This window comes from Puma concolor, chromosome A3 (genome assembly GCF_028749965.1).
Source record: "Puma concolor isolate L17-30 chromosome A3, mPumCon1.1.hap2, whole genome shotgun sequence".
Classification (NCBI taxonomy): domain Eukaryota; kingdom Metazoa; phylum Chordata; class Mammalia; order Carnivora; family Felidae; genus Puma; species Puma concolor.
Genome location: NC_141669.1, coordinates 38,230,079 through 38,251,318, shown reverse-complemented (window position 1 = coordinate 38,251,318; position 21,240 = coordinate 38,230,079). Strand labels below are relative to the sequence as shown.

The 21,240-nt window shown below is 39.8% G+C and overlaps 2 protein-coding genes across 4 annotated transcripts in view; one reads left to right on the top strand and one right to left on the bottom strand.

Moving 5' to 3' along the window:
* IL36G (interleukin 36 gamma) overlaps positions 1-4,846 on the bottom strand; it is a 165,976-nt gene extending 161,130 nt beyond the window's left edge. The window contains exon 1 of the mRNA XM_086700597.1: positions 4,712-4,846. The gene's annotated coding sequence lies outside the window, so the exon portion shown is untranslated. The remainder of the gene's footprint in view (positions 1-4,711) is intronic.
* IL1A (interleukin 1 alpha) lies at positions 1,481-21,176 on the top strand. 3 transcript variants are annotated; one of them, XM_086700595.1, is made up of 8 exons: positions 1,481-2,135; positions 2,756-2,810; positions 3,776-3,824; positions 4,611-4,833; positions 6,625-6,798; positions 8,163-8,284; positions 10,958-11,027; positions 21,067-21,176. In XM_086700595.1, the coding sequence occupies exons 2-8, from the start codon at positions 2,764-2,766 to the stop codon at positions 21,075-21,077; spliced, it is 696 nt and encodes a 231-aa protein (XP_086556721.1). In that variant the 5' UTR covers positions 1,481-2,135; positions 2,756-2,763; the 3' UTR covers positions 21,078-21,176. The 3 variants fall into 3 exon arrangements, with proteins under 3 accessions (XP_086556721.1, XP_025783057.1, XP_086556719.1); XM_025927272.2 differs by lacking the exon at positions 21,067-21,176 and having other exon boundaries at positions 1,482-2,135; positions 10,958-12,122; XM_086700593.1 differs by lacking the exons at positions 1,481-2,135; positions 21,067-21,176 and adding an exon at positions 2,189-2,341 and having other exon boundaries at positions 10,958-12,122.
* The last annotated feature ends 64 nt before the right edge of the window (positions 21,177-21,240 follow it).

Sequence of the window (21,240 nt, the reverse complement as noted above, 5' to 3'; positions counted from 1 at the left end):
CAAAATGGATAAAGGACCTGAATGTGAGACAGGAAACCATCCAAACCCTAGAGGAGAAAGCAGGAAAAGACCTCTCTAACCTCAGCCGTAGCAATCTCTTACTCGACACATCCCCAAAGGCAAGGGAATTAAAAGCAAAAATTAATTACTGGGACCTTATGAAGATAAAAAGCTTCTGCACAGCAAAGGAAACAACCAACAAAACTAAAAGGCAACCAACAGAATGGGAAAAGATATTTGCAAATGACATATCAGACAAAGGGCTAGTATCCAAAATCTACAAAGAGCTCACCAAACTCCACACCCGAAAAACAACCCAGTGAAGAAATGGGCAGAAAACATGAATAGACACTTCTCTAAAGAAGACATCCAGATGGCCAACAGGCACATGAAAAGATGCTCAACGTCACTCCTCATCAGGGAAATACAAATCAAAACCACACTCAGATATCACCTCACGCCAGTCAGAGTGGCCAAAATGAACAAATCAGGAGACTATAGATGCTAGAGAGGATGTGGAGAAACGGGAACCCTCTTGCACTGTTGGTGGGAATGCAAACTGGTGCAGCCGCTCTGGAAAACAGTGTGGAGGCTCCTCAGAAAATTTAAAATAGATCTACCCTATGACCCAGCAATAGCACTGCTAGGAATTTACCCAAGGGATACAGGAGTACTGATGCATAGGGGCACCTGTACCCCAATGTTTATAGCAGCACTCTCAACAATAGCCAAATTATGGAAAGAGCCTAAATGTCCATCAACTGATGAATGGATAAAGAAATTGTGGTTTATATACACAATGGAATACTACGTGGCAATGAGAAAGAATGAAATATGGCCTTTTGTAGCAACGTGGATGGAACTGGAGAGTGTGATGCTAAGTGAAATAAGCCATACAGAGAAAGACAGATACCATAGGGTTTCACTCTTATGTGGATCCTGGGAAACTTAACAGAAACCCATGGGGGAGGGGAAGGAAAAAAAAAAAAAAAAAGAGGTTAGAGTGGGAGAGAGCCAAAGCATAAGAGACTGTTAAAAACTGAGAACAGGGGCGCCTGGGTGGCTCAGTGGGTTGAGTGTCCGACTCCGGCTCAGGTCATGATCTCACAGTTCGTGGGTTTAAGCCCCACATCAGGCTCTGTGCTGACCGCTTGCTCAGAGCCTGGAGCCTGCTTCAGATTCTGTGTCTCGTACTCTCTCTGCCCCCTCCCCCACTCCCCGTTCACGCTTTGTCTCACTCTGTTTCTCAAAAATAAATAAATGTAAAAAAAAAAAATTTTTTTTTAAATAAAAAAAATAAAAAAAAAACTAAGAACAAACTGAGGGTTGATGGGGGGTGGGAGGGAGGGGAAGGTGGGGGATGGGTATTGAGGAGGGCACCTTTTGGGATGAGCACTGGGTGTTGTATGGAAACCAATTTGACAATAAATTTGATATATTGGAAAAAAAAAAAAAAGACTTCTGTGGGTATCATTTTTCTCTCCCGTACCCTGCCCCAACCAGGAGGCTGTCTCCTGACACTGAGAATGATTTATGCCTATTCAACCAAACCTCCCTCCCCAGAAGAGACAGATCATCTTCTCTCAGAGCCAACCCTCATCTGCCAGGGGCTGCCAAGCATTCCATCAATTCATACTCAGCCCTGAGGTACAAGAAAACAAATTTAGCTAAAACACAAGCCACAGCTCCCAAGCTCCTTTCCAACTCCAGCCATCTAGAAGTCTGATTTTAGGAGTTCTCCCCTCCTCCCCACTGTATGTTTTTACATTTCCTGCCCTTCTTCCCTTTTTCTAAGACCGCATGTTTACAACTGTTCAGAACAAAGCAATAAATAAATGAAACTTACTAGTTTCATTGAATTAGTTCAATAAATGAAACTTCTCTAACTTAAACCAAGTTAGAAACTCCTGGAATCTCTACAAGCAACACTACTATCAAGTACGCAGTGTGTCAGTATTTTGGCCAGTTTCGTTAAAGGAACATAAAAACCATACAAAACAATTCTTCCCTGTAAATTCCCCGGTGACGCACACAGACCACGCCTACTTCAAGAAGACAAAAGGCCAAGAAGCCTGACAAGGGCCAAGTCTCCAGGCAGAGAGGGAGTCATTTCATTGGCGCTTGAATCAGCAAAGGTATTGTCCTTATCACATCTTTGACTTTTAAAATATATTTTGCTTTTCTTCTTGGCTGTTGTCTCTCAAACCGCCTTCTCTGAAGATTAAGCCTCTTCCTTCCTTTCTTCCCTGGTTTGGTGTGTGAGTTAGAATCACAGTCAGATTTCAGAGAATTCTTCCTGCTGATGGGGAACTGAGGGAATTGGCTTCATATGAGGGCACTGGTGAGTACAGCTGAGCCTTCCTTTGGAGGGAATCTGGACTACCAAACTATTAGGAGAAAACTGGAAATTTCCAACTTTGTCTCTCTCTTGCATCTATGCAAGGCAAATACCTCATTCTTGTGGGGTTTTTTTTCTTTAATTTATCCAAGTTTTCATTGAATGCCTACTGTGTACAGTATATTGGGTTGGGCACATAAAACTACCAAGTTTCTAAAAGAAGTTAATAATCTAGTAGAGGAGGCAGATACGTTTGCAAATAACTCAAGGGAGTGAAAAGAAGAATGGGGAAAATGCTGACTGTGGGCTAAGTCATTCATTAGGTTTCTCAAGAAGCACAAAGCACAGGTGGCTCCCTTTTCTGGCATTTGGTTCAGTGGCTGCTAGGCTGACGGTCACTGGTATTCTCTGTTGCAGAAGTCAAGATGGCCAAAGTTCCTGACCTCTTTGAAGACCTGAAGAACTGTTACAGGTAGGAAATCAATTCTATCTCTTATGATTTAATGAAGGGATCCAGGTACATGAGAATCCACCTCAGAGTTAACAGTAACTAGCATGGAGCCCAACTGGCAAAGGTATAGAGATGTGTCCTACTGCTTAAGTCAGGGCAGGTTCAGTGAAGATCCAGAAAGAGTAGGTACCCCACATGTTAAACTAAGATGGCACTAACAGGGAGGCCACCTTTTCAGAAAAACTATTTTTACAGTCTGCTGTGTCTTAGTGAATTTCAACATCTACTTAGACACAGCCTCAGTCAAGTTCACATGCTCTGATACAGTATTGGGTTGTCATGGACTGCCAGAGAGAAAAACCATTCTCAGGAAAACTTCTGGATCTTAATCTGGAACAGGCAATGGCTAAACAGCAATTTTAGCATGTGAATGCACATACACAGTCTAACCTCATTCAGACATAAGAGTAGGGTAAGTGAATAAAATTTAAAATTAAAGAATACTTTAAACAAACATGGTATTCCCATTACCTGTTAATATACACTAACACAAACTAGGCTATCAAAATGTGGCTATACTAGTTCCCAAGTATAAACTATTAAATTTATTTTAGTGAATACATGAAAGCAATGTGTAACACGTGACCTATTTGGCTAAAATTAAAATAAGGTGCCTCCAAAGCATTTCTCTTTTGAGGAGGTTAACATTTTTCCCTGAAATTCAACTAGAACTCTTCAATTTGTTAGCCAAGGCCCATTTTTACAGACAAAGTTCAAGGCCTGTCCCGACGATTACTAATTCCAAATTAGTGAGTCACAAATTACTGTATACATGTACGTAAATGTATAGAAGTCCTTAATTTTCTTAGATGACAGTAATGACCAGGTGTCTGTTACCCAAAGCTAATGTGGTCATTAAAATACACTGCCCGGTGACTGCAGTGATGTAAAACACAGAATTACATTCTCATTATCTTGTTTGACAGTGAAAATGAAGAATACAGTTCTGAAATTGACCATCTCACTCTGAATCAGGTAAGCAAATGATGTAATTCTTATGGGATTGCTATTCTTTTTTTTTTAAGTTTATTTATTTTTGTTTCGTGTGTGTGTGTGTGTGTGTGTGAGAGAGAGAGAGAGAGAGAGAGAGAGAGAGAGAGAGAGAGCAGGGGAGGAGCAGAGAGAGAGAGAAACCATCCCAGAAAATAAAAATAGATCATACTAAGAGTTTACCACTGCCACCACTATGGTATGTTCCTTAAAGTCTCTTCTAGGTACATACACACATTTGAACAATTATTAGGAATATATCATATATAATTTTATATACAGCTTTTTTCACTAGCAATACATCAAGGGCATTCCAGAGTACCGTGAACTATGAGATCACGACCTGAGTCAAAACCAAGAGCTGGAGGCTTAACCAGCTGAGCCACCCAGATGGCTCACAAGATTGCCATTCTTATGCAGTATTTTTTCTACCAGAAGAAAACAGCAATAACTTGAATCCTCGATGTTTTGGTTTCACCCTAACTAGAGGTTCAGAGACCTGCATCTCTCCCTCCTAAGTGAGATCAACTGCCTCTCTACACTGACAGTTGATGGCACTGTCCATTCTCAACAGACTTTCCTAGGGAAAGGTGGGAGGGAGGTAGAAAAAGAGGAGAGTTTGGGGAGGGAGGGAAGAAGAGAGGGAAGCGGGGAGAAGAATGATGAAATAGAGACCCTTCTCACCAAGTCTATTGAATACAACTTCTACTGAAAAGGATCTCATCCTATGACCATATGCAGCCCCTCAGTTTCCATGCTCCTTCCTCACAGAAATCCTTCTATGATGCAAGCTATGACCCACTTCATGAGGACTGTACAGATAAATTCATGTCTCCGAGTACTTCTGAAACCTCTAAGACACCCCAGCTTACCCTCAAGAAGAGTGTGGTGATGGTGGCAGCCAATGGGAAGATTCTGAAGAAGAGACGGTTGAGTTTAAATCAATTCCTCACTGCTGATGACCTGGAAGCCATTGCCAACGAAGTAGAAGAAGGTAAGAAGTCAAGTGCAAATAATATCTTTGTTTTCCATTTTTAAGAACCTGGAGACAACAGAGCACAGGGGAAAATAAAACCTAGAATCAGTAACAAGAGGGCAATCAGGCATTAGTCCAGTAACTACAAGGAAGGAGAAGATACTTTCATCCTTCTCCAGTAGGGAGGGAGCAGCAGTGGTCTGAGCCTATAGAATACTTCCTCATGGGCTTATAGATAAAGGTCATGTAGCTTTTATCCTTATGGCAGAAAGCTGTCATATACTGTTAGTAGGTGACTATTTACAAGCTACATTCCTCCAGATAATAACTCTGCCCCCATTGAGCAAGTCACTTAACCTTTCTGTGCTTCAGTTTCCTCTACTGTAAAATGGAGATGATCAGAGTCCCTACTTGTTAAAATTAAATGAGTCAATACTTGCAAGCTGCTGAACTAGAATAATGCCTGGCATGGAAATACCCACTAAATGTTAGGTATTGCCATTACCCCTACTCCTATTCCTCCTACTTACTACTACCTTTGTTAATACTACCAGTACTGCTAATTGGTTAATGGCTGCATTATCTCTACACTTTATGACAATCTTACATTCTCATTTGACAGATGAGGAAACTAAGCTCAGTTAGGTAAGTCACATAGTGTGTAAGCGGGAGAGCTTTAAACCAAATTCAGTTCTGATTATAACACTTAGGACTATTCTCCCATGCGTCTACTATACAAACCTCTACATGAAACATAAGCCCAATATTTTTCAGATAATAGCTTTTTAAGATAACAGGTAAACACTAATACACATTCAGCCAGAAAACTGGAAGATACAAGAAAATGTAAAACAGAAAATAAAAATAGTTCATGCTAAGAGTTTACCACTGCCACCACTATGGTATGTTCCTTAAAGTCTCTTCTAGGTACATACACACATATGAACAATTATTAGGATTATATCATATACAATTTTATAGTCAGCTTTTTTCACTTAGCAATATATCAAGGGCATTCTAGAGTACCAATTTTTCAACATTATAAGTAATATAACAATGAACATCCATATCAATAAATCGTCATTTTTTTTTTTACTTTTTTAAAAAAAGTTTATTTATTTGGAGAGAGAGAGAGCAGGGGAGGGGCAGAGAGAGGGAGAAAGAGAGAATCCCAAGCAGGCTCTGTGCTGTCAGCACAGAACCCGACATGGGGCTCAAACTCATGAACCATGAAATAATAACCTGAGCTGAAACAGTTGGATGCTTAACTGACTAAGCCACCCAGAAGCCCCAGTAAATCTTCGTTTTTAACACTATTTATTTCCTTGGAATAGATTACTAGATGTAAACTTACTCAGAGCCATGAGGATTTGTGAAGCTACTGATATATCCACTATTCAGAAAGGGGGGTAGACATTTAGACCTGCATGTCCAGTGACATAGAATTCTTAACATATTCATTTTTTCTCAGAGTATATTCATTTGAAAAATATAGATGGTGAATGTTAGCAGTCTTCCTGGTTTCTTAGAAACCTCCAAACAACCAAAATGAAAATACTTCACAAATGATCTCTTTTAAAAAAAAAATACTGCCTAAGGAGTTGAAGTTTAAAAAGAAATAAGTAATCACAAAGATAATCCTAGAACCAACTCCGCTGACTGGGTGGCTTCGCTTCTCTCTGTTTCTTCATCTGGATTGGAATATTCTTAATGTCTCTTCCATAGCTACTTTTGATGCTTGTATTAGAGTAGAAATATCATCTGTGTTTGTACAAAGACATCAATCTGAGCTTGTGATAATGGTTTTAGAAATCATGAAGCCCAGATCAGTAGCACCCAACTTCTATAGCAGTGAAAAATACAACTATCAGAAGATCATCAAATCCCAATTCATCCTGAATGACAACCTCAGTCAAAGTGTAATTCGAAAAGCAGGGGGAAAATACCTCGCAGCCGCTGCATTACAGAATCTGGATGATGCAGGTAAGTGGACACAACTCTGTCCTCCTCCCCTCCTCTTATTTCTGTATTTCTTTCAAGCTTTGTACTTTCAAAATATAGACCTCTCTAGATTTCTGGCTTTGCACAATCCTTCTAGAATAGGATGAAGCACAACACCCCGCAGTAAAATCCTGGGCAAGGACGGGAGCTTCCGCCAAATCAGGAAGCTCCACAAAGAGAGAAGTTTCCTTTCTTTGGGAGCACTGAGTGGTAAGCTTTCTGATGTAGTATCTCCTTTGGTTCTCTTAGATAGTCTTCTCCTCAGTTTTAAAGATGAGGAAACTGACTCCCAGAAATATGAAATGACTTGCCCAAAGTTACCCAGAAGCCAATGAGGGGCAATCACTCTGCATTAGAAAGCCTGCTGATCAAACTTAGAAATAAGCACCAACTAAAAAGAATCATCATCTCTGATAACATAACTGTGAAGCGAAACATCCAATAAGCTGAGAATATTTTGGGGAGGATGAAACTTAGTGTCCAAGAAACTTAGCCACACAAATCCAATTTCCATGTTGTACATATTTTAGCTTCAGGACATGTCATCAGCATACAAAATTATTTTCAGAGCTCCACACGGGCTACTTGGCAATAAACAAACGGGGCTCCTTCTAATTGGACATACTTCAGACAACATACTTTCCACTCAGACATTTACAAATTATTTTGTGTTCTATTTTCCTACTTAATATTATCTCATGTAATTTTCCCACATATTGAAATAGTATATATATTTGCCATTTTAATGGCACTAGAATATTCAATCATGTTGCTATGCTGGTCCCTTAGGTTTGCTCCAAGTAATTCTATTGCAAAGATTATTGTATATATAATTTTTCCCTAGGAGGTTATTTCTTTGGAGCATATCCCAAAAAAGGAACTCTTAGGTTCCTAGGAGTGAATAATTATCCAGCTCTTATTAAGCATTGTTCTCTGAGGAAAACAACTACTTTTCACTAGCACTAGTAACATGATCGTATCAGCTTCCTCAAACCCCTCCAGGTTTGAGGTTATAATGAACTCATGGGCTCACAAGTTGAAGGGTCTTGTCCCACTAATGTAATTACAAGAGATTCAACAAATAGCCCCCAAGCATTCATTCAACATAGAAAATTCTGAAGACATCAACCAAGTATTTACCTGTCCAGTAAAAGCGGCAGACATTGTGAAGGATACAAAGATCTATGGAATTTCATTCTGGTGTTTACATCATAGTTGGGGACCTAACTACACACACACACACACACACACACACACACACACACACACACACACAATTTACATAACATGGGATTTTATTCAAGTACAATGGATTTACTTTCTTTTTTGGCTTTTTTCTTTGCCAGTGAAATTTGACATGGGGGCTTATACATCAAAAGAAGATTCTAAACTTCCTGTGACTCTCAGAATCTCAAAAACTCGACTGTTTGTGAGTGCCCAAAATGAAGATGAGCCTGTATTGCTAAAGGTCAGTCGTCCTCAGTCTCCAATTGACCTTCATTTACATCCCATATGTTTGTGACTGATTCCAATAGACAGACACCCCTAGCAGGGTGGCACAGTCCTCTTCTCTTCCTACCACAGTTTCCACCTGTCCACCTGCCCCTACCTGCTACTTCTCACCTTTCCCCAGAGGCGCTTCTACGCAGGATCTATGAGAAAGTAAAAATGGCAAGAGTGAATAAAAGGGAAATTACCTTCTTCCTTCTTTGTCCTTACCCTACCTGATCCTAGTCACTTCCCATCCCAGGGCATCCATTTATTCTATCCATCTTGAACTCTACCATCTGAGCTATATGATGGTAGGCCTTAGGACAATGGGGCCTGCTTCTAAGAAACTCAAAAAAGCCAACTGGGAGCAGACAGTATGAATCACCTGCCATTGGGCACAAGCAAAAATCTGGGAGCCAAGACTGAAACCCTGGCCTTTGACTCTATTGCCTCTCTCTCTTCATTGGTGCCAGCATTATCCCTCATCCCAGCCCCATCTCCACTACCACCTTTCCCTCAAGCATACAGACACACACACACCCACGATAGCCTTTAGATGTTTTCTCCACTGATAAGAGGTGACTCTTATTTAGTAAATGTATAATGCAAACCCCCAACTCCAACCAGGATTTTTGTGGGTGCATGTATTTCTCCACATGGGTTAAGTAAGGTAAAAATGATATCTACAGACGAGGGCAGTATCTTCCTTCATGAATTCATTCAACAGTCATCATTTATTGAGAGCCTTCTATTTTTCAAACATAGTGCCAACAGCTACGTAGACCGTGGTGAGCCAAAATCCCTAGCCTTATAGAAGTTGGTCTTCCGGGGGACACAGACAGTAGACAAGCCAAAAAAACAGCAAAAAGTAAAAGATGCTGTAAAGCAAATGAAAAGGGTGCTGAGATAGAGAAAAATGGGAGAGTACTCTTTACATAGGGAGGCAAGAGCAGAGCTCCCTGTGAGATCTGATAGGAGCATGCCTTGCAAGGGGGCAGGTAAACATGGGCATTCTAAACAGAGGGATCTGAGTGCATCTGGGCTCTATACCTTCAAGAGTTTAAAGGCCACCTTCAGAGACCAGAAGGAACATTGTAGAACTGAGGCACTGTGAGAAGGAGGAAAGATAAGCGGAGGCTAGTGTTTGTGGAGCCTTGCATTTGGGTTTCATTTGAGGTACAATGAAAAGTCATTAAAAGGTTTCAAACAGGGAAGTGTCCCCACCTCACTTATATTTTCTAAACTAGAGAATAGATCACCAAGAAGGCAATGAAGAAAGCACAAAGCTCAAATAGGAGGTAATAATAACAATCATGGAACTGGGGGTGGTGAGGCAGATAAAAAGAAGTAGACAGAAACGGTTATGTTTCAGAGATAGAAGCAACAGGAGGTAGGAGAGAAAATACATTTACTTAGATGGGGAAAAAGTAGGAGAGGAATGGGTTTGGGAAATAAATTCCTGTTGGCATTGAAAACCCCAAGGAAACCTCAAAAGGATAATCGGTTGCTTTATTTGTTTTTTAATGTTTTATTTATTTTTGAGACAGAGCATGAACGGGGGAGGGGCAGATAGAGAGGGAGACACAGAACCGGAAGCAGGCTCCAGGCTCCGAGCCATCAGCCCAGAACCCGACGCAGGGCTCGAACTCAAGGTCGGTGAGATCGTGACCTGAGCTGAAGCCCGACACTTAACTGACTTGAGCCACCCAGTTATAATCAGTTGCTTTAGATTAAAAAGAGCACAGAAGAAGCGTATCAAGTTGAAATTTGAATTTTACTTTTCCATGAAAGTACTGTTAGATTCTATTCATACTCGCAAGAATAGTACAGTCTAAAGAGATCGCAATTGTCAAGGGCGCCTGGGTGGCGCAGTCGGTTAAGCGTCCGACTTCAGCCAGGTCACGATCTCGCACTCCGTGAGTTCAAGCCCTGCGTCAGGCTCTGGGCTGATGGCTCGGAGCCTGGAGCCTGTTTCTGATTCTGTGTCTCCCTCTCTCTCTGCCCCTCCCCGATTCATGCTCTGTCTCTCTCTGTCCCAAAAATAAATAAAAACGTTGAAAAAAAAATTATAAAAAAAAAGAGATCGCAATTGTCATGGAGTTAGTTACTGTTACACTTGGAAATGTGTGTGTGTGTGTGTGTGTGTGTTTTGGGTTTTTTAAACTTTTAATTGTTAGCTTAAATATGGAGATAAACATCTCTAATAATAAACTGTTTTCCCAAAGATATGATCAGCACACTTAGAGGTCAAAATGTTTAGAGGTCTCAGAATTGCTAGTGCTCAGATTTTATGCAAAATGCCTTATGCTTATGTTGAAGGCAGGACAAGAACAATGTTCTACCCTACCTTCCAGGATACGGTAAGACATGACTGTCATTGGCAATCCTCATGAATAATTTGGATTTCTCTCCAGTTACTTAAGGAAGTTAGCTATTAAGTGTGTATATGGTGTAGACTGGCCATACATCTAACAGGCATGTAATAGATGCTTGCTGAATGAACAAATGAGTGAAGAACCTATATCATCACATTACAGAGTCACAGTCTAAAGTGCTATATTTCTTACAAAGGCCAAATGTCAAGGGATTGCACTTCAGTTCTTTGTCTAGAATCTTGTTTTCTAACATATCTCTGTTCTCCTAATTACAGGAGATGCCTGAGACACCCAAAACCATCAGAGATGAGACCAACCTTCTCTTCTTCTGGGAACGTCATGGCAGTAAGAACTACTTCAAATCAGTTGCCCATCCAAAGTTGTTCATTGCCACACAGGAAGAAAAACTGGTGCACATGGCAAGAGGGCTACCCTCTGTCACTGACTTTCAGATACTGGAAACCCAGTCTTGACTCTGGAGTCTACTTACTTGTGAAGTGTTTACAGTCCATATGTACTATGTACATGGAGGAGTCAAATCTTTTACTCTTAGTCACTTGATGAGCATGTGCTGAGCCTTTGTAATTCTAAATGAATGTTTACTCTCTTTGTAAGAGAGTGAGCAAGCTCTAATGGAACCAACATCAACATATAATGTTGTTTGTTATTTAAAGAATACCCTATACTTGAAATACAAATCAAAACCACCATGAGATATCACCTGACACCTGTCAGAATGGCTAACATGAACAACTCAGGCAACGACAGATGTTGGCGAGGATGCGGAGAAAGAGGATCTCTTTTGCATTGTTGGTGGGAATGCAAGCTGGTGCAGCCACTCTGGAAAACAGTATGGAGGGTCCTCAAAAAACTAAAAATAGAACTACCCTACGACCCAGCAACTGCACTACTAGACATTTATCCAAGGGATACAGGTGTGCTGTTTCAAAGGGACACATGCATCCCCATGTTTATAGCAGCACTATCGACAATAGCCAACGTATGAAAAGAGGCCAAATGTCCATTGATGGATGAATGGATAAAGAAAATGTGGTGTATATATATATACAATGGAGTATTATTCGGCAATCAAAAAAAATGAAACCTTGCCATTTGCAACTACGTGGATGGAACTGGAGGGTATTATGCTAAGTGAAATTAGTCAGAGAAGGACAAAAATGATATGCCTTCACTCATATGAGGACTTTAAGAGACGAAACAGATGAACATAAGGGAAGGGAAACAAAAAGAATATAAAAACAGGGAGGGGACAAAACAGAAGAGACTCATAAATATGGAGAACAAACAGAGGGTTACTGGAGGGGTTGTGGGAAGGGGGATGGGCTAAATGGGTAAGGAGCACTAAGGAATCTACTCCTGAAATCATTGTTGCACTATATGCTAACTAATTTGGATGTAAATTAAAAAAAAAAAAAAGAATACCCTATACTTTGCAAACCACCAATCAATTTAATTATTCTTCTTCATAACAATCTTGGGAGAACTAGGGCTACTTGATATGGCTACCAAAAAGACTCTACCCATATTACATATGGGTTAAGTAAGTGAGGCATAAGAAATACCCACACAGCAGTTGGAATGAGAAGCCATTTGCCCAGGATTTCATTCCAACTGCTTGCCTTTAAGTTGCTGATGGACCCTTAATCAAATACTATAAGTTTCTGGGACTTAGTTTGGTTATCTTCAAAATGGAGGGGGTGATACTTATACCTTTCCTGCCTCAACAGTATTTTATGCCAATCAATGAGATCAGTTTAGTAAAATGCTTTTTGAATGAAAATTTTGAGCCTCAAGAAGTCAAGTGTAAAGTATTTATTATTTATGTACATATATATTTATGAATATATTTTTAAGATAATTATAACATGTTATTTATGGCAATTATTTGTATTCTTGGAGTATGACTGATCATCCTTAACAACAGTAAAGAATGTTTTTCAGGCTAAATAGTTTTATTTATTCACACTAAGGCACTTTGGTCTAAGTCTTGCTTTTTGTAGTACCTGGAAGCTCTATAATTATGATAATAAATTTATATTAATATCTTGTGCTGATCATTGACAATCTTTCAATCCTCTACTTTTAAACTTGCTTAGCATGCTTGTGTCATTCAATTTCACCTGCTATCAAGTCCTACTAGCTAAAGAGGGATAAACTTAACTTTGGTAACCACGAGACAACTGTTAATCTAAACTTTCTTTTCCGGAATGTAAGCAATGTTCCTTCAACAAGGTTCTACAAGTTGTGATCAAACTATAGTGTTAAATTTCTATCAAAAGTAAGGACTGATACATTATTATAAATCATAATTGAATAAAACTTACAAAAACATAAGTCTGACGCAATTATTTACTGTCTTAATCATTATTTTAATGCATGGTAATTAGGAACAAATGATAAAACTTCACATAAATAACCCTAATTAGTGTTACTTTATAAAACCAAACCAAGTTTTATGGTTTTTCTCTCCCCTTTGTTAGCTTGCCACTATGCACAAATGGTACTTAGAATGATAATATTCCCAGGGCGCATGGGTGGCTCAGACTAACACAGCCTGTAAGTGGGATCTTGTCCTTCCTATTTTAGATATCATGGTTTTGTTAGAAATTGACATTAGCTGTTGGAAAGCAAGTGACATTGTTGATTCAGTGTTTGTAGGCAATTCATACCTATAGGTCCTCAACCTAAATTCAAAACTTTAAATGTATCCCTGTTAAAATTATTCTTGTTAATTTAGCTTGTTCTTTCTAGATTGTTCCAGATTCTAATTTTTTTAATATACTGGCTCTTCCTCTTAGCTTTGTGACATTTGTAACAGACATTTGTGACATTTGGTGAGCAGATTTTTGTTTATAGTATATTGCGGAGTATAAAGAATAGGTTATAAACATTTTTACAGTGTGATCCTATTTTCATTTAAAATACCTACAATCTGTATTTAAATAATTATGGAAAGGTATACATCAATTTATATACACCGCATTATATAAAATGTTTCCTTTATCCATTGATGGACATTTCGGTTGTTTCCATATCCTGGCTATTGTAAATAATGCTGCAATAAATATGAAAGTGCAGATTATCTCTTTGATATCTTGTTTCATTTCCTTTAGCTTTTTACCTAGAAATGGAAATGCTGGATCACATGGTAGTTTTATTTTTAGTTTTTTGAGGAACCTCTATAAGGGTTTCTATAGCAGCTGAAGCAATTTATATTCCCAACAGCATGGCACAAGGGTTCCCTTTTCTCCATATCCTTGCCAACCCTTTGTTTTCTCTTGTCTTTTTTTTTGATGTCTATTTTTCAGTATCTGAGAGGGGAGGACGCAAGCAGGAGAGGGGCAGAGAGAGAGGGAGGGGTAGAGAGAGAGGGAGAGAGAGAATCCCAAGGAGGCTGAGTGCTGTCAGCACAGAGCTTGATCTTACAGAACTGTGAGACCATGACCTGAGCCAAAATCAACAGATGCCTAACGAACAAGCCACCCAGATGCCCCTCTCTTGTCTTTTTGATGACAGCCATGCTAACAGCTGTGAGGTTGATATCTCTTTGTGGTTTTGATTTGCATTTCCCTGATGATTGGTGATGTTGAGCATCTTTTCACGTTCTGTTCACCATATGTATATCTTCTTTGGAAAAGTGTCTATTCAGTTCCTCTGCCCATTTAATTGGAATGTTTGGTTTTTTGCTATTGAGTTGTATGTGCTCTCTATATATTTTAAATATCAACCCTTTATCAGGTAGATGGTTCACAAATATTTCCTCCCATTCTGTCAGCTGCCTTTTCATTTTATTGATGGTTTCTTTAGCTGTGCAGTTTTAGTTTGATGTAGTCTCACTTGTTTATTTTTGCTTTTGCTGCCTCTGCTTTAGTATCATATCCAAAAAGTTATTTCCAACACTGATGCCAAAGAACTTACTTCCTGTTTTCCTGTTTTCTTTTAAGAGTGTTACAGTTACAGGTCTTAAATTTAAGTATTTAATTCATTTTGAGTTGATTTTCATTTATGGTATAGGATAGGGGTCTAGTTTCCCAACACCAGGTATTAAAAAGACTGTCCTTTCCCCATTGTATATTCTTGGCTCCTTTCTCAAAAAGTAATTGGCCATATATGTATGGGTTTATTTCTGGGTTCTCAATTTTGTTGCATTGGTCTATATGTTTTTATACCACTACCATACTGTTTTGATTACTATAGCTTTGTATTGTAGTCTGAAATGACAATGTGAAAATTTTACAATATTAATTCTTCCAATCTATGAATATGGGATATCTTTCTACTTATTTGTGTCTTCTTCAATTTCTTTTATCAATGTCTTACAGTTTTCAGCGTGCAGATCTTTCACCACCTTCGTTAAATTTATTCCTATTTTACTCTTTAAAAAAAAAGGGGGGGGATTATTGGGGTGCCTGGGTGGCTCATTCAGTTGAGCATCCAACTTTGGCTCAGTTCATGATCTCATGGTTCATGGGTTCAAGCCCTGCATCGGGCTCTGTGCTTACAGCTCAGAGCCTGGATCCTGCTTCGGGTTCTGTGTCTCTTTCTCTCTCTGCCCCTCCCCTCTCATGCTCTGTTTCTCTCTGTCTCTCGAAAAATGAATAAACATTAAAAAAAATTTTTTAAGGGTTCATTTATTCTTTTTGAGAGAGAAAGAGATATCAGAGTAAGGGCAAAGAGAGAGAGAGACAGACAATCCCAAGCAGGCTCTGCACTGTCAGCACAGAGCCCAACGCAAGGCTCACACTCACAAACTGTGATAACATGATCTGAGCCAAAATCAAAAGTTGGACACTTAACCAAATGAGTCACCCAGGCACCTCATTGATGCTATTGTAAATGGAACTGTTTTCTTAATTTATCTTTCTGAGAGTTCATTGTTAGTATATAGAAATGCAAATGATTTATGTATATTGATTTTTATGCTGTAAATTTACTGAATTCATCTATTGTTTCTAACAGTTTTCTTGGTAGATTCTTTAGAGTTTTCTATATATAATATCATGTCATCTGCAAATAGAGACCATTTTATTTCTTCCTTTCTGACATAGATGCCTTTTATTTATGCTTCATTGTTCTGGCTAGGGCTTCTGATACTATGTTGAATAAAAATGAGAGTGGGCATCCTTGTCTTGTTCCTGATCTTAGAGGGAAAGCTTTCAGCTTTTCACCACTGAGTATGATGTTATACTTGTATGATTTGGGCTTGTCATTTATTATGTTGAGATACACTTCTATACCCAGTTTGTTGAGATTTTTTAGCATGAATGGATATTGAAGTTTGTCAAATGCTTTTTCTGTGTCTATCGAGATGATCATATGAGTTTTATACTTTTTGTTACTGTGGTATATCACATTAGTTGATTTGAAGATGTTGAACCATCCTTGCATCCCTGGAATAAATCCTACTTGATCATGGCTTATGATCCTTTTAATGTACTGTTGAAATCAGTTTGCTAATATTTTGTCGAGGATTTTTGTATCTATGTTCATCAGGGATATTGGCCTGTAATTTTATTTTCTTCTAGTGCCCTTGTCTGGTTTTGGTATCAGGGTAATGCTGGCCTCATAAAATGAGTTTGGAAGTGTTCCATCCTCTTGTATCTTCCAGAAGAGTCTGAGAAGGATTGGTATTAATTCTTCTTTAAATGTTTGGTAGAATTCACCAGTGAAGCCATCTAGTCTTAGACTTTTCTTTTTTTTGGTGTTGGGCAGGGGGGAGGCAGATTTAATTATTGATTTAATCTCCTCACTAGTAATTGATCTGTTCAGAATTTCTATTTCTCATGATTCAGTCTTGATATATTGTCTATTTTCTAGGAATCTATCCATTTCTCTTATTTGCTCAATTAATTGGCATGTAATTGTTCATAGCAATCCCTTATGATCTTTTGTATTTCTGCCATATAAGTTGTAATGTCTCCTCTTCACTTCTTAATAATTTTTTTTTTTGAGAGAGAGAAAGAGCATGTGCAAAGGGGGCAGGGGGTGGACAGAGGGAGAGAGAGAATCATAAGCAGGCTCCATGCCCAGCACAGACCCTGACAGGGGGCTCAATCTCACAATGATAAGATCATGACCTGAGCCAAAATCAAGAGTCAGACGCTTAACTGATTGAGCCACCAAGGAGCCCCTCCTCTTCACTTATATTTTCATTTATTTGAGTCCTCTCTCTCTCTCTCTCTCTCTCTCTCTTTTCAGTAAGTCTAGCTAATAGTTTTCCTATTTCATTTATCTCAGTATGTATGATTTAAAAACATGAACTATACATAAAATGTATTTTGATATATGCAAATTATGCCTTAATAAAAAGGCTTGTTTTATTTTTCATTTACAAAGGAAAAAGTATCCCTATTCCATTTCTTCTTTTGTGCAAGCAAAGTATCTTATTTTTGGTACCCTCTCTCAACCCTGGCCTTGACATGTTCACTTATTTGAAATTGTTCTATAAGGTTATTTATCTTTCTTGTGGATAAATTTCTTGCCTCCCTCCCCGTTCCCCCAGCTACTTCTACATAGTATGGTTACTATACTGAAAGTCTTTTCTTTTTAAGTAATCTCTACCCCCAACATGGGGCTCAAACTCATTACCCCAAGATCAAGGGTCACATGCCCTACCAACTGAACCAGCCAGGCACCCCTGTATTGAAAGCCTTTAAAGGGAGAAAGCTCTATTCATTCAATAGATACTTATTTAGTTCCTATTTGGTGCCAGGCACAATAGCTATAATGGTCTGCTCTCATAAAACTTACACATTAGCAGGGAGAAAGATAAACAAATAATCAAGCTAATTACCAAGGGAACCTCAGGAAAACTTCCTTGAAAAAGGTATGTCTTGCCTGAGACTAAAGGATTTGGTGCCAGGCACAATAGCTATAATGGTCTGCTCTCATAAAACTTACACATTAGCAGGGAGAAAGATAAACAAATAATCAAGCTAATTACCAAGGGAACCTCAGGAAAACTTCCTTGAAAAAGGTATGTCTTGCCTGAGACTAAAGGATGACAAAGAGTTAACTAAAAGAGAATAAAAAGACAAATGACCCAATTGAAAAATGCACAAAGATCTAAATAGACATTTCTCCAAAGAAGATATACAAAAGGCCAATAAGCACATGAAAAGATGTTCAACATCAATAAGCCCTCAGGGAAATAGAAATAAAAACCACAATAAGATGCCGCTTCACATCCACTAGGATGGTTACAATCAAACAGATGGACAGGAACTAGTTAGCTAGGATGTGAAGAAACTGGAACCCTTATACACTGCTTGTGGGAATGTAAAATGGTGCAGCTGCTTTTGGAAAACAAGTCTGGCAGTCCCTCAAATGGTTAAACACAGTTACCATATGACCTAGTAATTGCACTGCTAAGGCATATACCCAAGAGTATTGAAAATATACGTCCACAATATAAACATGGATGTTCATAGTAGCATTACTCTTTTTTTTTGTTTGTTTACTTATTTTTGAAAGAGAGAGAGAGCAGGGGAGAGGCAGAGACAAGAGGACCCAAAGCAGGCTCTTCGCTCACAGCAGATTCCAATGTGGAACCCGAACCCATGAGCCACAAGATCAAGACCTGAGCCCAAGTCGGACACTTAACGGACTGAGCCACCCAGGTGCCCCGCAGCAGCATTATTCTTAATAGCCGAAAAGTGGTATATTATTCATGCAGTGGAATGTTATCCAGTCATAAAAAAGAATGAAGTACTGACACATGCTACAACATGGATGAGCCTTTAAAATATTACACTAAGTGAAAGAAGCCCATCATAGACCAGATACAGTATAATTCCATGTATATGAAATGTCCAGAACAGGCAAATCTATAGAGATAAGAAGTAGACTAGCATTTTCCAGGGACCAGGAAGAGGGAAGAATGATGGGGACTGACTGCTAATTGTTATGGGGCTTCTTTCGGGGGTGATGAAAATGTTCTAAAATTGTATACCCTAAGTGGATGAATCATATGGTATGTGAATATCCCAACAAAGCTGTTATGGTAACAGTAATAAGAAGAAGAAACCAGGGGGGGCGCCTGGGTGGCGCAGTCGGTTAAGCGTCCGACTTCAGCTAGGTCACGATCTCGCGGTCCGTGAGTTCGAGCCCCGCGTCAGGCTCTGGGCTGATGGCTCAGAGCCTGGAGCCTGTTTCCGATTCTGTGTCTCCCTCTCTCTCTGCCCCTCCCCCGTTCATGCTCTGTCTCTCTCTGTCCCAAAAATAAATAAACGTTGAAAAAAAAAAAATTAAAAAAAAAAAAAAAAAGAAGAAGAAGAAACCAGGGGAAAATGGGAGGAAGAGTTCAGCTCCCAGACAGGAAAATATGGAAAGGAAATGAAGGGGAAAAAAGCAGTATGACCGAACTACAGTGAGCAAGGAGAGAGCAGTATGAATTGAAAATGAAGAAGTAGACAAAGGCCAGGCCCTTCGGGAGCTTGTAGGACTTTAGTGTGAGAGCAATGAGAAGCCATTAAAGCCACAAGGAGAACTACAGTGGATATGTTGCCTGATAAGTTGAAAATTGTTAAACCTATTTAGCTTTCTTTCCACACTTTGTGTTCCACCGAATATTCCCTCAACTATCCAAAGAATGTAGAAAAGGGTGCAGAACTGGCCTATGTTGCTCCAAAGAACTAGGAACGATGAGCAAGAGGCTTACTTGAGCTCATTTTATAATTATATTTTTTTAATATTTCTTTATTTTGAGAGAGAGAGCACACAAGCAGGGGAGCGGCAGAGAGAGGGAGAGAGAGAATCCCAAGCAGGCTCTGCACTCTCAGCACAGAGCCTGACACAGGGCTCGAACTCACAAACCATGAGATCAGGACCTGAGCCCAAATCAAGAGTCCGACGCTTAACCAACTGAGCCACTCAGGCGCCCCCTGAGCCCATTTTAAAGAAAGTTTCATAATAATCAGGGCTTTCCAATAACGTAAGGCGGCTCCCTGACACCAGCAGGGTTCCTGCAAAGATGCAATACCTACAAGGGATCTGTAGGATACTCTAGCACTGAATAGAGATCAGTCAAGATAACAGGAGCCCCTTTCTTACTCATTAACCACAAACGCTCTTGCCCAGCTGCTAGAGTTAACCATTAGGTGGACTCATGGTCCTAGACAAAGAGTCCAGAATTTTCACTAAAATAATTGATAGGTGTCCTATTTTAATCATATTTGTATACAGGTAATATAAATGTCAAAATGCATAAATCCAGGAACCCCAGTATGGCTCCCTGCTAAACTCCCCATTTGGGGTCAAAGAACTGCTGCAATCGCTTCATGCCCAGCTGAGTACCCAACCGGTGAAGCAAACATGGCAAACAGAGGCCCAGACATAGCTGTCTCTCTTTACCCATAGCTGGCCCAGAACATTTCACCAGCATCCAGGAAAGAGGAACCCTGACATGCAGAATGTCAGAAACATTCCCCAGATTGCTTCATGAAACCAGGGAAGAGTCAAAACAGGGGGCAGGCTTTGAAGGAAAATGTTTTAGGGCTGAAATAAGAAGAATGAGGTATGTCTAATGACTCAGGAAGACTGGGCCTGCCCCCCTCATCCCTTTCTCGGTTAGGCATATACCCAGATGATGAGGTCAAATAAAAAATATATAATAAAAAGCAGCCACCTTGAAAGCAGTATGGCACTTCCCCCAAAGTTAAAAATAGAATTACTATATAATCCAACAATATTGCTTCTAGATATATCTACCCCCAGAGAACTGAAAGCAGAAATTTCCACAGGCAGCTGCACCCCCACGTTCACAGCAGCGATATTCACAACAGCTAAGGGGTGGAAGCAACCCACAGATGAATGGATAAACGAAAACTTGGTACACGCAACGCATACAATGGAGTATTATCCAGCCTTAGAAAGGAAAGAATTTGGGGAGGAATTCTTGCCACATGCTACAACATGGATGAACCTTGAGGATTTAATGCTAAGTGAAATAAGCCACAGAAACACAAGTACCGGACGATTCCACTTAAATGGGGTTCCTAGAGTAACCAGAATCACACATAGACAGTGAAATGGTACTTGCCAGGGCCTGAGGGGAGGAGGCAAGGGGGAGTTCCCATTTCATGGGTATTGTGCTTCTATTTGGCAGGATGACCAAGTTCAGGACGTGGACGGTGGTGAGGGTTGTACAACATTGTGAATGTACTTAATGCCATCGGACTGTACACTTAAAAAGGGTTAAAATGGTAACTTCTGTGACGGATATTTTACCAGTTAAAAACAGCAGCCACCCTGCAGTACTAAGAACTTAGGGCTTTTAGATGCATGAGAACTTTCACACGTAGAGCTAATATACTGGTGTGGACCCCCGAATTCATCAGATTTGGGGTTTACCTTGTTTTTTCAGAGCTCCTGTGAACCTTAGGGTCTGAGAGGAGTAGGGCGGTCCTGTCTACGCGGTCCAAGCAGGTTTCCGTGACCGACTCCACAAGGGCCCCTCCCACCGCTCCTCTGAAAGGACCAGCCAGTGTGTCGCAGGTCCCACCAGCCGTCTTTTATGCCCCGGGAGCTGCACGTTCTT

What these genes read in the sequence shown, in the direction of transcription:
- IL1A (XM_025927272.2), top strand. Translation starts at nt 2,764, where the DNA reads ATGGCCAAAGTTCCTGACCTCTTTGAAGACCTGAAGAACTGTTACAG. An exon ending in GACCTGAAGAACTGTTACAG is followed by an intron (nt 2,811 to 3,775) that starts GTAGGAAATCAA and finishes CTTGTTTGACAG; the next exon opens with TGAAAATGAAGAATACAGTT. An exon ending in ACAGAATCTGGATGATGCAG is followed by an intron (nt 6,799 to 8,162) that starts GTAAGTGGACAC and finishes TTTCTTTGCCAG; the next exon opens with TGAAATTTGACATGGGGGCT.